General features: G+C 41.3%; 1 protein-coding gene across 1 annotated transcript; it reads left to right on the top strand.

The window, feature by feature from the left end:
• The first annotated feature begins 3,491 nt into the window (after window positions 1-3,491).
• Window positions 3,492-16,866, top strand: LOC122556432 (dead end protein homolog 1-like). Its single transcript, XM_043703073.2, has 5 exons — window positions 3,492-3,557; window positions 5,169-5,289; window positions 6,271-6,738; window positions 10,501-11,019; window positions 14,547-16,866. Exons 2-5 carry the CDS (start codon window positions 5,172-5,174, stop codon window positions 14,609-14,611), a joined length of 1,170 nt encoding a protein of 389 aa, XP_043559008.1. The 5' UTR covers window positions 3,492-3,557; window positions 5,169-5,171; the 3' UTR covers window positions 14,612-16,866.

Raw genomic sequence — 16,866 nt, 5'->3', positions numbered from 1 at the left:
TTTCTCAGGTGGATGTAAACAATCCCATGGCACTCTGACAAGGAAGAATAGGGGAGTTGTACACAGTGTCTTCACCAATATTTCTCCTTGAATAAAAATCACAAGACCAGAGACTAGACTATCAAAGTGCTTTGTGGGTGTTTACAGGAAATGCAGGGTTATGGGCGGGTGGGGGTTCTGGTTGGAGTACTCTTCAGAGGGTCAGTGTGGACCTGATGGCTGAATGGCCTGTTTCTGCACTGTAGGAATCTATTAGAGTCAGAGATATATAGCATGGAAATAGACCCTTTGGTCCAGCTCATCCATTCTGACCAGATATCCTAAATTAATCTAGTTCTATTTACCAGCATTTGACCCATACCCCTCTAAACCCTTCCTATTCATACATCCACCCAGATGCCTTTTAAATGCTGTAATTGTATCAGACTCCACCACTTCCTTTAGCAGCTTATTTCATACATGCACCATCATAAAAAGATTGCCCCTTAGGTCTCTTTTATATCTTTTCCCCTCTCACCCTGAACCTATTCCCTCTAGTTCTGGACTCCCCCACCTCAGGGAAAAGACCTGTCTCTTTACCCTACCATGCCCCTCATGATTTTATAAACTCTATAAGGTCACTCCCTCAGCCTCCGATGCTCCAGTGGAAACAGCCCCAGCCTATTCAGCCGCTCCCTATAGCTCAAATCCTCCAAACCTGGTAACATCCTTGTAAATCTTTTCTGAACACTTTCAAGTTTTACTTCATGCATAAATATTGGATTCAGGATCCTGCTTCAGAAATGTGGAATCCTTTTACCAGCCTTCCTTTAACTATTTTGAGTTTGCCATCACATATATTGTCACATCGAAAGTGGCAGAACCCTCTGATACAACTATTGGTAAACTATATAGGCTCCCTTGGGCTTATTGATAGAGGCGAGGAAGAAAGTAATGATAACTGTTATAAATTATTAGTTAGACCTCATCTAGAGTATTGCACCTAATTCTGATCACTGCACTGAGGATAATTAGAGTTGGTGCAAAGAAGATTTGCCAAAGTGATTCCAGGAAGATGGTTACATTGAAGGAGACGAGGGAAGCTGAGATTGCCTTTATTTAACACTAATCATTCACAGGTGGAAACAACAAATGGAGAAGATAATGGCAGGTCAGACAGCATCCATGGAGAGACAGTAAACTAATGTTTTGAGTGTGGATGACTCTGATGATGCTCTCTGACCTGCTGTTATCTGCAGCATTTGCTGTTTTCAGTATAGATTCCAGCATCAACAGTAATTTATTCCTAAATCATTCTCCGGTGAGCTGCCTACTGAACTTAACAGATTGTGATTCAGGTCAACCTTGCACCCATTGATCTGTGACCAATTTATTCAGGGTTTTGGGTTGGGGTAAAGGAGTCATCATTTAAAGATGACTTGCTTTAACATTGTTTTACTTGAAAGCTGCTAATGAAATTGGAACCAATGTGTTTGTTTTAAGCAGTGAGTTTTGGTTTAAGGTTGTTTTCTACAAACCTCCTGTTTTCAAAAACTTGCTCCATGTTTCCATTCCCATATTTTGTTCTCTCTGGCTTTCCCATGTTCCTGTCTTCATGATTTACCATTTAAAAATTCTTCCTTTTAAATCTCCACTTTGGCTTTCTATGCTGCCTGCTGTTCTCAAAGTCCTGGACTCCATCTCATGCTGAAAAATGTTAAGACCTAACTGTACAGCTTTTGCTAGGTTTGATAACTTACTTTGTAAACTACTTAAGATAGGAATATACATTTATTGCATGTGCAGTACAGTTTTTCAGTCTCAATTCCCCCCCCTCCCCCAAACAAAAAATGTCTGTAGGAACCTGACACTGACTTTAACAATGATTCCTATGGGAGTCAATGTTTCACTTATAGAATCACACAGCATGGAAACAGACACTTTGGTCCAACCAGTCTATGCCAAACATAATCCCAAACTACGTTAGTCCCACCTGCCTGCTCCTGACCCATATCCCTCCAAACCTTACCTATTCCTGTACTTATTCAAATGTATTTTCAATGTTGTAATTGTATCCACATCCACCACTTCCTCTGGTAGTTCATTCCACACATGAACCACTCGCTTAGAAAAAATCCCTCATCTTTTTTAAAATCTCTCCTCTCATCTTTAAAAATGTGCCCTCTAATCTTAAAATCTCACATCCTAGGGAAAAAGATACCTACCACTAACCCTACCTATAACTCTCAAAGTTGTGATTTTTAGAAATTTAAGAGATTAATTCTTGTATTTTTCTGACTGAAAATTAGGATTCAGCACCATGAAGATTAAATTAATAAATGGAGATGGTCTGAGGTTGTCTTGAAAATGTTTTTTTTTGAGCTAGATAGCATATTGTGAGCTTAGTGAATAGGCTTGACCAATCACTGTCTGTGTTTCTCTTGGGAGAATGATCACAGAGAATGGAGTTTTTAAAACCAACAGTCAGTGAGAAACTGTTTCTGCTGGCAAGTTCAGTAACAAAAAAACATACAAATTCAATTGCTGAAGAAGCTGGTAGAGAGATGAGAAAACCCAGAAAGTTTTTAGTAATCTTGAATGCAGTGGTGGCAACGGATTTATTCTTTATATTTAAAAGGAACTTAAGGACAAAATACAGTGCTCTGAAGAATGGGCAGGGAAATTTGCAGAATTAGGTAATTCTTCTAAGACCAAGTGCAGTCTAAATGGCCTCCCTCTATATCTGATATTCTCTGAGGGGCTGCAGCTATGAAAAAAAAACTCTTTAAAAATGCTTTGATTTAAAAATTGATTGGGAAGGAAATCACATGGTCTAATTACTCATCAAGGTAATAGATTGTTAGTCTGAGTTAAAAAGAGTGTCTCCACTAACTGGCAGTGCAAAGATCACAAAGTATAACGGTGATTAGAGATGAGTTTCTTCATACAGAGAGTATTGTAGATAGAATGTGGAATTCTCTGCCACAAAAGCAGAATCCGCAGTTATTTTTAAAAATGGAATTGGGGTTGTTGAAAAAGATGATGCAAGAAGACATGTACAACAGTGGGACTAGACTATCTTCAAGTAAACCTAGTTCAGAAGGTGAACTTATAGCCTGCTATTTACTTTCACGTTGCAACTTGAAATGTTCAACATTGAATTAGTAAACTAAGAGTTATTTGCGAAACTTAGAATCAAATTGTAAGGCTGTGAAAGGTCCACGTACCGTTTGAGGGTAGTTTCGACTTTGAAAGGTAGATATTAAATGTTAGGAGGTAGTTGCTGATTTTAAAAGTAATAGCGGTAGAATGATCTAGAAGGACTTTGTCGGAGTCAGAGTTTATGTTTAAACTGCACCTCCACTCGCCCCAAATAAAACAATGTAAGGCTTTGTCCAAGAGGCTCCTCTCCCCTTCAATCTCTGTTTTCAGACACGGTTTGACCAATGGTTACAATGGGACTCGGGGTCGTATAAAAGGGTGGAGAGTTTCAGCTCATGGTTAGATCCAGGCGAGAGGGTGAGTGAGTAGATCAATAAATGGCGCAGTTAGTTTGGGTCTGAATCGGTAATTAACAGGTAAGTGAATGGGCTTTTAATCCTAGGGAGGCAAATCCCAGTTAAAGATTTTTATTTCGCTCAGTTTGAAGAGCTGACACGTTTTTCGTAGTGCAGTGTTTGGAAGATTTTGCAACTTTGCATAATGCACGAATGACGGTAATAAGTTTTGTGATTGTGTCCTAAGACTTTTTCCCCCCTTTGATCTTGGGAGAACTGTAACCTGGGAGTCTGTCCAACGCACAGAGTAAACTTGGGTGGGCCAGTTCTCGCCCGGCGCCGCTCCAGAAATGTCCCTCGGGTCGATCTCCCAAGTGTCTTCCTGCTTTGGGGAGCTGAGTGTTAGGCTTGGCAGGCTGTGTCCGTGTTTGGGGAATATCACCTACTCGGTCTGATCACAAGTAGCTGCCCTCACGCAAAGCGTGTGGGGGACACTGGAACAGCGTTATGATTAGGAACCACAAGCCCTGGCTTTGTTGATTTTTTTTTTCCCCCATCCTACACCTGGTCCATTCCTGAAGTGTGGAAGTGACACTAGTTAAAAATCACACATTACCAGGTTATAGTCCAACAGGTTTATTTGGACTGTTGGACTATAACCTGGTGTTGCGTGATTTGTCCACCCCAGTCCAGCACCGGCTCCCCCAAATCAGAAGTGACACTAGTTAGCGTAGAATGGGAATAAATTACCGAACAGCAGAAGGCCATTCGGTTCATTCTGCCTTGGTGGTGCTAACAGCCAAAGTGTAAAGAGAATTTTACCTACCTTAAAATTCAAAACTACCCAACGTCTGAGCTGGGAGCAAAAAAATCTCAATACTCTGATAGACCTCTTTTGTACAGTATTGTTTATGTTTGATTGGACACTCAACATTTGCAAATGCAAAATCTCCAAAATACAAAGCATTTTAACATTTGACTTTAATGAAAGTAATATTTAACTTGAATTTTTATTTAGGGAGTCCCCACCTTTATGAGCATATTTAGATTAGATTAGATTACATTACAATGTGGAAACAGGCCCTTCGGCCCAACAAGTCCACACCGACCCGCCGAAGCGCAACCCACCCATATCCCTACATTTACCCCTTACCTAACACTACGGGCAATTTAGCATAGCCAATTCACCTGACCTGCACATCTTTGGATTGTGGGAGGAAACCGGAGCACCCGGAGGAAACCCACGCAGACACGGGGAGAACGTGCAAACTCCACACAGTCAGTCGCCTGAGGCGGGAATTGAACCCGGGTCTCTGGCGCTGCGAGGCAGCAGTGCTAACCACTGTGCCACCGTGCCGGTGCTGGGGTGGACAAATCACGCAACACCAGGTTATAGTCCAACAGTCCAAATAAACCTGTTGGACTATAACCTGGTAATGTGTGATTTTTAACTAGTGTCACTTCCACACTTCAGGAATGGACCAGGTGTAGGATGGGGGAAAAAAAAATCAACAAAGCCAGGGCTTGGATTTCATTGTGTGTATATTCTGTGGAAAGGCTTGACTCAATGCTGAGTTTTTGATCTTTCAAGTACTGTATGTGAGCAGATTACCTTTTCCCTCTTTAATGACTATTATGCATTAGAATTTCAGTTTCACTATTCTGTATGTTTTGCGATAATACTTTCCACAGAAGATGGCAAGTGATTTGTTGAACACACCAAATAAGTTGGCATTCGAAGCATGGGTAGAAGAAACTGGCATCACTCTGGTCCAGATCAATGGTCAAAGGAAGTTTGGTGGACCTCCTCCAGGTTAGTCATAGAGATGTACAGCACGGAAACAGACCCTTCGGTCCCAACACGTCCATGCCGACCAGATATCCCAACCCAATCTAGTCCCACCTGCCAGCGCCTGGATCATATCCCTCTCAACCCTTCCAATTTATATACCCATCCAAATGCCTCTTAAATGTTGCAATTGTACCAGCCTCCACCACATCCTCTGGCAGCTCATTCCATACACGTACCACTCTCTGCGTGAAAAAGTTGTCCCTTAGGTCTCTTTTATATCTTTCCCCTCTCACCCTAAACCTATGCCCTCTAGTTCTGGACTCTCTGACCCCAGGGAAAAGGCTTTGCCTATTTACCCTATCCATGCCCCTTATAATTTTGTAAACCTCTATAAGGTCACCCCCTCAGCCTCTGACGCTCCGTAAGGCATTTTCTCTTTGTTCCTGAACTACCTGCTGCCAGTGTAGGTTTTATCTTTGTTTTTGTCTGGTGTGACCACTGCTGTAATTTCCAGTTTCCAATTTGTATTTTTTTGAGCTTGTATGAGCTCTGAAGAAGGGTCATTGTTTGGAATGTAGGAACAGGAAGAGGCCATACCCTGAGAGTGACCTCTTGATTCTTGTTTTCCCCAGCCAGAGAAAACATCTTCCCTGCATCTAATCTGTCTAGCCCTGTGAGAATTTTATACTTTTTTTTTGTTGTACATTTCAACAGATGTGCATTTCCTCTGAATGAAGAATTTTGTTTGATTCTGGCAGTGACTGCATCTGCAAGGACCTGCAGAAATGCACATTAATATTAGCAGTATTTACCAGTCGTCTTGGGTACTGGATAGTTTATAAATGTTAGACAAAAAGAACAACGGCTGCTGGAAAACAGAAATTACTGGAAATTCTCAGCAAGTCTGGCGGCATCTGTGAAGAGAAATCAGTTAACGTTTTGGGTTAAGTGACCCTTCCTCAGAATGGAGTGTGTGTGAGAATGTTTCTGCTTATTCTGCAGGCTGGACTGGTCCCTCTCCTCTGGCTGGGTGTGAAGTCTTTATCGGCAAACTACCCCAGGATCTCTACGAGGATAAGCTAATCCCGTTGTTTCAGATGGCCGGGAAACTTTACGAGTTTCGTCTCATGATGACTTTCAGTGGTGAAAACCGGGGATTCGCATACGCCAAGTATGCCAATCGCTGGTATGCTCAGTGTGCCATTGCCATGTTCAATGGCTACCCAATACGTGATGGTCTCCCCATGGTAGTTTGCAAGAGCACTGAGAAGAATGAGCTTTGTGTCAGAGGCATCCCTTTGGGAAAGCAGAGACTGGAGGTCTTGGAAGTCCTTAAAGAGCTGACCGAGGGTGTAACTGACCTGTCGCTCTATCTCAACATGGACCGGAGAAAAAAGATGGCACTGTTTGCAGTTGTGACATACGAAAATCATCGAGCGGCAGCGATGGCAAAGAAGAAGCTTGTAGAAGGTAGGGTTCATTCTGTATTTTGCAAGCTTCCGTGAATTCCTAGTGCAATGACGTGAATGTGTCATTCTCCCGTCTTCCCCATGCAAGACACACCTTGTAATCATTAAGAGTCGTCTCTCTTGGAAATGTCTCCAATCCATCAAACAAATTATCTTGGTTTTCTCTAGATGATCCTAATTTCCCTCATTGTTAACCACAGCCAAACAAGTTTGACCTTTTATCCAGCTCATCACTACTTGTCCTATCCCAAACTACATAAAACAGAGGTTGTACTGACTAACATTTCAAATGTTGCATCTTGAACTTACTCCAGGATTTTCAGACATCCGATTGTGTGATCAGACTTTTAACTGTCTGCTTTCTTCATGTCCATGTCAATGCATCTGAAGTTCACACTGGAATCTTGTTTGAAGAACCAGAATTAACCTATCAGCCTTCATTGAATGGAACGGGCTGTCAGTCCGTAGCCAGGAGCAATCTGAAAACTGACCCCCTCCCTCCCAACTAAGGGATGGATCATCAAATTGAATCCGTTCAGGTCTCTATGCCCACTCCCCAACCTCTGAATGAGGAATCAAATAACACTGGTTATCATAGTCATAAAGAGGTATATAGCACGAAACAGACCCTTTCATTTAAATTTTTAAATGACTAGATATCCTAAATTGATTAAGTCCCATTTGTCAGCATTTAGTCATTCTCTCTGAACCATTCCTATTCATATACCCATACAGATGCTTTTTAAATGTTGTAATTGTACCAGCCTCCACCAACACCTCTGGCAGCTTGTTGCATACAGGGACCACCCTCTGTATGATAAAGTTACCCCTCAGGTCCCTTTTAAATCTTTCACCTTTCACTTTTCATCTTAAACCTATGCCCTCTAGTTTTGGAATCCGCTACCCAGGGAAAAGACCTTGTCTATTTATGTCCCTTATAAGTTTATAAGCCTCTACTAAAGTCACCCCCTCAGCCTTTGATACTCTGGGGAAAATAGCCCTTGTCTATTCAGCTTCTCCCTATAGTTCAACCTTCCAACCCTGGCAACATCCTTGTAATTCTTCTGTGAACCCTTCAACATTCTCCTTTTGTGAGGAGACCAGAATTGAATGCCTGGAGGGTTGTGGTAATATACACATTTCTTTTCTCACAGGCAGTTAAAATTGTGGACTCCTCTCCCACAAACAGCATAAGCTTGAGGGCTGAAGGGCCTGTACTGTTCTGTATTCTATAAATAGCAATAGCTCTTGTGTTATGCACTCCGCTGAAAATTGCAGATTCATTGGAAGATGCTTTTTGTGGGTATGGAGGGATATGGAAGTTGAGGCAGGTGGGTAGTGTTCAGGTATAAGTTACTAAAAACCTCAATGAGAAGTGGTACAGGCTTGACGGGCTGAATGGCCTCCTTGTGTCGTCTTCAATATGTTATCAGCTAGAGGATTGAATGCCAGTTTGGATTTTCTGCTGCTTTTCCATGCCAATAATTTGCTGGTACAAATCCTGCAAGGTTTGAATCAAGAACACTTCACATCCCATTAGATCTCAGATTTTCAGAACGAACCCCATTGATGCTGTAATACAGCATCTAACTGACTCCTAAATGAGTTATTACATCTTTAGTGCAAACTTTATGCTCCCTCCAAGTGTCCTCCCACTTCATCTTCTTCCAACTGCAAAATCCATGTTTAAAACTGAATCCTCATGTTATGAGCTTGGCTGGCTGGGCCAGCATTTACTCCTTATTCCTAACATTCCCAGACAAGGTTGAGATGAGCTGTATTCCTGACCCACTGCAGTCCAAGTTGTGTAGAGCCAGCCAGTGAGTTGTTAGGAAGTTTCAGGATATTGGCCCAGCAATGATGAAGGATCAGCAACAAAGTCCCAAGTCAGCGTGATGTGAGGACTTGATAATCTCACTAATCATTACAAATGGATATATATATATATATAAGTTTAGGTGAATGAGCCAAATTCTGGTAGCTGAAGTTTAAAGATAAGTGTGAGGTTAACCATAAGTGGGATAGAAAAGAGATTATTTAAATAGAGAGAAACTTTCAGAGTGCTTCAGTGCAAAGGAATCTAGGTGTCCTTGTGCATGAATCAAAGAAAACCAGTATGCAGGTAATAAGAAAGGCAAATAGAATTTTGGCATTTATTACTAAAGGCATAGAGTATAAAATTAGGGAAGTGTTGCTGTAACTATACAAGGCATTAGTGAGACTGAGAAAGTGAGGACTGCAGATGCTGGAGAGTCAAGAGTCTAAAAGTGTGGCACTGTACCTGGAGTATTGCACACAACTTTCTTCTCCTTACTAGAGAAGGGATGTAGTTCTGTTGGAAACACAGGAGGTTCAATGGATTGATTCCAGAGATGAGTGGTTTGTCATATGGAAGAGAGATTGAGCAGTTTATGTCTATACTCTCTCTCCCTCCCTCGTTTAGAGGAGTAAGAGGAGATCTAATTGGGGTATATAAAATATGAAAGGGAATTGACAAAGTAGAGTGGGCATTTCCTTGTGGGGCAATGTAGAATGAGAGCTCCTAGTTTTAGGATGATGGGTGACAGATGTAAAACAAATGAGGAGAAATTAGTTCTCCTAAAGGATGATTAATCTGTGGAATTCATTACTCCCCGAATATAGTGGATCTAGAATGTTGAGTAAACTTTGAGGAGATAGATTAAGAACATGGAAGAGTTATGTGGAATGAGCAGGAAAATGGAATTGAGGCAAAAATATGGTCAGCCATGACTGTATTAAATGATGGCCATGGTGTGGAGGTGCTGATGTTGGACTGGAGTGGGCAAAGTCAGAAGTCACATGGCACCAGATTATAGTCCCAACAGGCTCCACGGCCAACTGATGAAGGAGCAGTGCTCCAAAAGCTAGTGCTTTCAAATAAATCTGTTGGACTATAACCTGCAGTTGTGATTTTTAACTTGGTTTATTTAAAAGCACAACCTTTTGGAGCACTGTCCCTTTGTCAGATGAAGTGGAGAGAGGCACAGAGATGGAGAGATAATGGCAAAATAATTGCAGGTAATTAAATTATTTGGAATTATCTTGCCACTATCTCTCTGACTATATGTTCTGTGCCACTCCCCACTCACCTAATGAAGGGGCGATGTGCTAAATGATGGAAAACTGGCCTCAGTTTCATGATATGATACAAATGTCTCATGAGAAAGGTAATCTGCTGTCCTTACCTGGTTGGGCTTACATGTGATGCCAGGTCTGCAGTAATATGGTGGACTGAAGTTACCTCCGAAATGGCTGCAAAAGCCCCTCCATTCAGAGACAGTTGGGGGTGGGCAAAAAATGCTGGCTTTTCCCAGTTACACTCTATCTGATGAAAGGCTAAAGAGTGCTTTTTTTGTAGGTTATAGTTGGAGTTTTGCAGATTGTTGTTCTTAAAGTTTAGAGTCACACTGGGAAACTGAGTAACTGAACCTTGCAACTTTAAATGTGTTAAACTCTTTTTGACATGCGTTGAGGCAGCTGAAGGCTTACATTGTCTCCAATATGTACCAAGTGCAGAACCCTAGAACAATTGAACTAAATACTTAAACCTTGATCTATCTGCTGTCCAATTTGTTTAGGGGTGAATTGAATTTATTTTGTGGTTTAAAGTTGGTTGCCATGTGGCTAATTCAACAGCTGTTAAAACAAAAATCACGATTGTTTAATTCAACAAAGTAATGGGTGGAAATTAATTTGTTATTCTGGTTGATGGTAATTTTTTTGCTTTTGCTTCTGGTTTCAGGGTGCATTGAGCTGTGGGGCCGAGCCATTGAGGTTGACTGGGTGAAAATGGATGGGAAACAGAAGAATCACCACAGCCTCCTTTCCCAAACCCAGCTGGGCTTGCCAATAGCTCCGTGGTTGGCGTTGCCTCCTGGGCTCTCCCTGCCATCACCAAAGGGTTTCACCAAATGCTTCATTCCCGAGTTAAATGTCTCTGCCAACCATAGCCAAAGCATGGCATCAGCTGGATCAATGGACCTGATAACTCGGTGCCTTCACTCGGAGGGTTCGGGTCTCTTAAATGTCCAATGTGATGATGTTCAAATTCTGAATACCTATTGTGCACATAAGAAGCTAGGGACTCCAGTGTATGACATCCATCCTCTGAGGTCTGACCAGCATTGCTTTCTGTTTAAAGTGTTCTTGCCAGGGCTTGCTGCCTATTTCAGTGGGACAGTGAGCCTGGCTCCTGATGAGCTGGCTTTGGGGAAGAACAAAGCCAAGCAAGAAGCTGCCCACCAAGTCTTGATGTATTTGGGTGAGTAAATGTATTTCCTTTAGTGTTGTGGGAACCTGTTCACTCCACCATCTTGAAGGTCAAGAAAAACCTTCCTCCCTTGCCAGTGTCTCTCATCATCCTGACTGAGAACTACATTTTTTTTTAACTGGATTGGTACAAAAATGAATAAAAACAAACGTTGGTTTAAGGAAACTAGAGTATGAAGTGTGTAAGTTAGAATAAAGCTAGAGAGATCTGGTGAGAGGTGCTATCCAGAGTTACTATATTCATTGTTGGGGGGGGGGGTGGGAGAGCAAATGGTCTTAATTAGAGATTGGCTTTGTGCAGGGAGGCCATTTCTCTCTCGAGTTTTTTTTGAGGACGTGACAAAGGTGATTGAGGGTAGAGGATTGATGTCGACATGGACTTGACCAAAGCCTTTCACGAGGCCCCTCATGTACGTGAAGTCTCTCAAGATCCATGGTGAGCTGCTAAGATAGATACAGAATTGGCTTCTTCAAACAGTCGTAGTGGAAGGGTATTTTTCTGACTGGAGATCTGTGACCATAGGTGTTCTACAATGATCCAATGCTGGGACCCCTGTTGTTTGAAATACATGTGAAGTGATTTTGCAGGAGAATGTTAAGTTTAATGATTAAGTTTTCAGACAACCCAGAGGTGCGGATAGTGAGGAGAATTGCCAGAGGATACAGCAGGATAAAGATTAGGCTGGAGACTTGGGGAGGGAAATGGCAGATGGAATTTAATCTGGAAGGTCTAATGCAAGATGGGAGTTTACAGTAATGGTTAAAACCGTTACTAGCATCAACACGCAGAGGGATTTAGATGTAGAAGTCAACAGTTCCTAGGAAGTGGCAACATAAGGTGGTCAAGAAGGCACATGGTGTGCTTGCCTTCATCACTTGAGGCATAAAGTATAAAAATTATCAAGTCATGTTGCAGCTGTATAGAAGTTTTTAGTTAGGCCACATTTGCAATGTTATGTATAATTTTGGTCACCATGCTACCAGAAGGATGTGTGGAGTCATTGGAAACTGTTTACCAGGATGTTGCCTAATTTGGGGAGTATTAGCTGCAAGGAGAGATGAGACAAACTTGATTTGTTTCCATTTGAACGTCAGAGGCTGAGGCATGACCTGAAGAGTTTACAAAGTTGAGAGGCAGGGATAGAATAGACGGGAGATTTTTTTCACCGGGAGTAGAAATTCAAATATGAGGGGACATGGGTTTAAGGGGAAACATTTTTAAAGGAGGTGAGAAGCAGGTTTTTTAATACAAAGGTTGGTAAGTGCCTGGAATATGCTGTCTAAGGTGGTGCTGGAAGCAGATACATTAGCAACATTTAAAATGCAGCTGGACAGATATAGGTAGAGAATAGAGGTAAAAGGTTATTAGTTTAGAAAAACATCATGTGTCCACATTGGCCCAGTGGGTTGAAGGACCTGTTCCTGTGCTGTACTGTCCTTGTTCTGTTGTGAACACTGAATCTCACAAAGGGTATGTTAATATTGGAGATAGTGTAATTAGTATGGCACTGGAATTATACCAGCGGTTCAGCAATTGAAATGAATTAAAGCTGTATTCCTTCAGCTATAATCCAGGTTTTAAAGAGCTTTGTTGGATAGGTGGGGTGACTGGGAGCCTCTGGGGGACCCCAGAACAGGGGGGCTGTAACTTGAAAAAATTTAGAACTCGGCCATACAGAGACAATTCCAGGAAGCAGTTATTCAGTGTGCCGGAAGTCTGGAATTCCTCCACACCTGGCTCTGCATTACCTAAATAAAGGAGCCTAGAGTCCTTTTATTAAATTTGAGGTGAGGGTAAGTAACCAGTGAGTTTCAGTAAATGACCAACAAATGTTAATTGTTGAGGAAAGGAAAGATAATATTTCTGTTTGAGAAATTTTCAAATTATACAACTTCCAATATGGGCTGCATGAGTGTCTTCTACTTGTATATTCAGAAAAATGCACATTTTAGGTTTCCCAAAGAAGGCCCTACTCTCCTCCATCCCAGCCCTTCTATGTCTTGGTAGCAAATATTGTGGAAATGTAAAGCCAAACCTTAACTTCAGTATTGATTAATCCTTTAGAGAGTATTAAGGAGTGAGGGATGAAGTTATCGTGCCTCAAGGTTTGATTAAATGTTGGAAAAGGCTGGACAGGTTGAATAGCTGACCCATGTCATTAATGGGGAAAACACGTCGGAAGAATTTTGACATTCTTGAATGTGCTGATTTAAATTTGATGTCCATTGTTGCATCATTGTTTTAATCATTTGTGGGATGTGGGTGTTGCTGGCTGGCCAGCATTTATTGCCCATCCCTAGTTGCCCTGAGAAGGTGGTGGTGAGTTGCCTCCTTGAACCACTGCAGTCTACCTGCTGTCGGTTGACCCACAATGCCATTAGGGAGGGAATTCCAGGTATTTGGACCCAGCGACAGTGGAAGGGATGGTAATGTATTTCCAAGTCAGAATAGTGAGTGGCTTGGTGGGGGTGTTCCCATATATCTGCTGCCCTTGTCCTAGATGGAAATGGTCTGGGTTTGGAAAGTGCTGCCTGAGGATCTTGACTGTCCAGCTGCCTTAATCTGCACAGGTAAGCAATGAATTGCATATCATTCATTTCTGTCTAGTAAATAACTACATATTTGTGATGGCTAGGTGGTGAAAATTGACCTTGGCTCCCAATCTGGTAAGCACCTGTTTCAAGCAGCAACCTCCCTCCAACTTTAACTCCTGGGGTCCAGATGTGATCAAAAGCTGGTGGGGTCACACAGTCGGAAGGGGACATGAGATGGGATTGGCTGGGGAGAGTGTGTGTACATACACATGGTGTGGAGTGTTGATGTCTGTGGTAGGTGGTTCAGAGACCATCCATGGAGCATTCCTGGAGGAGGCAGGGAGGTTAGGTTGGAGGAAGTCAACTAGGGGTTATAATCTGTAAATGGGATGCGGGGGGGAGGGCATAAGATTTCACCATTCTGTTTATTTTACAAATCTGCCATTTTTAACTTGTAATAGAGGCTACATGTATTGTTAATAGGCCCACATTCCCACTGGAAATGTGTTGCTGGAAAAGCGCAGCAAGTCCTGCTGCGCTTTTCCAGCAACACATTTCCAGCTCTGATCTCCAGCATCTGCAGACCTCTCTTTCTCCACATTCCCACTTACTGTTTTCTTAATAGATTCTCAATTTGCTTTCTATTTTGCTTTTAAAAGCAATGTTGGAATTTTTTCAATTTTTTGCACCATTTGCTTTCTTTATGAGGCGAACTCTTAAAAAGCAACCTGCTAGGTTTCTATTGTTTTCCTGCATTTGTGTAAAAGCTTCTGGACCAAGCTGTAGTTAAAAGCCTTGGGACTCCATTTTATAATGCTGCTGTTGTAACCAAGGATGAAATAATTTCTCTGTGGATGTGTACAGTCCATTTGTGCATGTTTAAATAGACACAGGTTTTAGTCTTGTTTGCCTAATACACTTGAGATAGAAGAATACATAAAACATCTTTCTCCATGCTGCTAATGGTCTTTATTTCCATTACAGGTCATTCCTTGGGTTTTGATGGCTTTAATCTTCCTAATACTCTGACTGTGAAGAACCCATTTTGAATTCTAGGCTTTACTCTGAACTATAATTTTTTTATTCTGTAATTGTTTTTCAAAGAAAAATTGTATCTGAGCACAAGTTTATTGTTGTTGTTGCACCTTCACATGTTTTGTTTCTTTTTTTAATCTGAACATGTTTGCCACTTCTTAAAAAAAGTTTAATAATTGGTAAGTTTGCCTACTCATTCTAAGCTCTGCCAGGATACTTTCTTTTGCACTTAACTAGAGACGAGCAATCAAGTGTGATTTTAATTCCCTTGTCTGTACCAGTTTAAGCTGAGCTCCTGATATGTTTACACTTTATAAAATTAAATGAGGAAAGACGCCTTTAATGTGCCAATAAGAAGCTTGCTTTTTTTTCATCTTTTTAAACCATATTTAACTCTCCAGGAACAGACTTTTAATACAAGATTTTCAAATAACCTTTCCTTAAATTTTCAAGTGTCCAAATTCTTGATGGAGCCAGTCGTTTCATGAAACCCAAACTGGTTAACGTTGGAGGACCTGAAGTATTTATAGCCACGTTGAGTGTGTTATCCTCCCTATCTATGAGTGCTGAATTATCAATAGAAGCTTTTTTAGCACAATGTGAACAATCCAGTCATTCAGACTGACTGTGGACTGTATTCAGTTGCTTTATTTTCAGTTTTTTTTCTAAAGTATAAATTTAGTTGGATTTCTGTTCTCTTTGCAATTGGGGATTTCTGCTGCATTTAGGCAGCTCACTTAAGTATAATGTTGTAAATATTGCATTGCAGTCCAGTGACTTTTAAAGAGAAAAACCTTTTTTACTTGTGCTTTTTGGTATTTTGCCCACTGGGACCTAGACGAGTCATTGCGTGTTAGAATCTAGATGGAACAGAGATGGATTAAGGTTTTGCTCCCAAGGTACAGGTGCAATATTGTTCAGTATTTTGTTGAGGACCTCCGTAAATGGGTCACAGCTTTCTAACTACAAAGGGTCTGTGATGTCCTGGAATTCCTCAAATTTTCAGTCTCTCTTTCTGCTGCAGTGATTGTTTGATAGTGTGCATGCTGGGATTAACACATCTACCAGCTACAATATTGCTCACAAATGGTTTTGATATGACAGTCTAGAAGATAAGACTAAGGAAGCAGGAACTCAGCACCTCACACCTTTTTCTCCCATTTCATACAAACATGGCTGATCTCATCTGGGCCTCCACTCCACTTCCCTGTCCGCTTTTCATAACCCTTCAACCCATTATGGATTAAGAATCTGTCTGTGCCCTCCTTTTAAATTTATATAATGTCCCCAAATCCACCACTCTCTGGGATAGTGAATTCTAAGGTTCACAACTACTGCGGAAAAGTAGTTCCTCCTCATCTGTTTCAAATCTGGTACTCCTTAACTTTCAAACTATGACCAGTGTTCCCTCTAATTTTCTTTGGGGCTGTGCAGGCCTTGAGGCCTGTGCACAGCAGCAGCTTCCACTTACAGGAGTTAATGCCACGATTGCTGTTTGCAGATCATTAGAAAGGCTGTGCAACTTAAAGGAAGCATTGACTGCTTCATCAGGAGCAATGTCCATTCTCCATCTATTTTGTTAGTCCCCTTTTAATATCTTTGTACCTCAAATGGATCTGATGTCATTCTTCTAAAGTCTAGAGTGTAGGCCTAAACTGCTCAATCTCTTGAGAGATTTTACCGGAATTGATCTAGTGAACCTCCACTGAACTGGAATGTGGGGAAAAAGATCATTTCTAGTTGTTATTGACCTAGTAAATGCCATGGCCTGGAATAACCAGATTGAGGCGCTAACAGTAAGTTAACTCTGCAGTGCTACTTCCATTTGATACCTGCCCTTTTTATCTTCCCACATGAAAAGTTCTGCAAACCAAAAATAATCTGTCTGTAGTAATGCTGTTTAGCTGCCACTTGCTATCTCTCAAATCTCTCTTTTTAAATCCAATTGTCCCATAGCTATGCAGTGTGCTTGGGGAGAGTAAATGCTGTATTATTTGACCCAAGCCCATCAGTGTTGCATATACATTGCAATCTCATCTCCATAAGATGCCCCTTCTGGTGACTCTCCATGCTGGCCTTATGAAAGTGAGACTTAATTTTAAGATTGATGTTTTCTTACTTTTTGCACAAGTGTTTTTGTTCCAAATAACTTAATGTTGTAAAAACATGTTCTCGTTTAAAATTGGCTGTGGTTTTGTTCATGTTTTTGACTTGTACAAAGTTCTGTTGGGAGGAAGTATTACTACTTAATTTTATTAAACTGCATGCT

This window comes from Chiloscyllium plagiosum, unplaced genomic scaffold (genome assembly GCF_037043375.1).
Source record: "Chiloscyllium plagiosum isolate Xiang-an unplaced genomic scaffold, Cpla_swu_hap1 HiC_scaffold_16, whole genome shotgun sequence".
In the NCBI taxonomy this organism is placed as follows: domain Eukaryota; kingdom Metazoa; phylum Chordata; class Chondrichthyes; order Orectolobiformes; family Hemiscylliidae; genus Chiloscyllium; species Chiloscyllium plagiosum.
This window is presented reverse-complemented; position numbering and strand designations above follow the sequence as displayed.

Bases quoted from the DNA above. Each gene is read 5' to 3' on its own strand.
- LOC122556432 (XM_043703073.2), top strand. From the start codon at position 5,172: ATGGCAAGTGATTTGTTGAACACACCAAATAAGTTGGCATTCGAAGCA. The intron at 5,290-6,270 runs GTTAGTCATAGA...CTTATTCTGCAG, and splicing joins GTTTGGTGGACCTCCTCCAG to GCTGGACTGGTCCCTCTCCT. The intron at 6,739-10,500 runs GTAGGGTTCATT...TTCTGGTTTCAG, and splicing joins AAAGAAGAAGCTTGTAGAAG to GGTGCATTGAGCTGTGGGGC.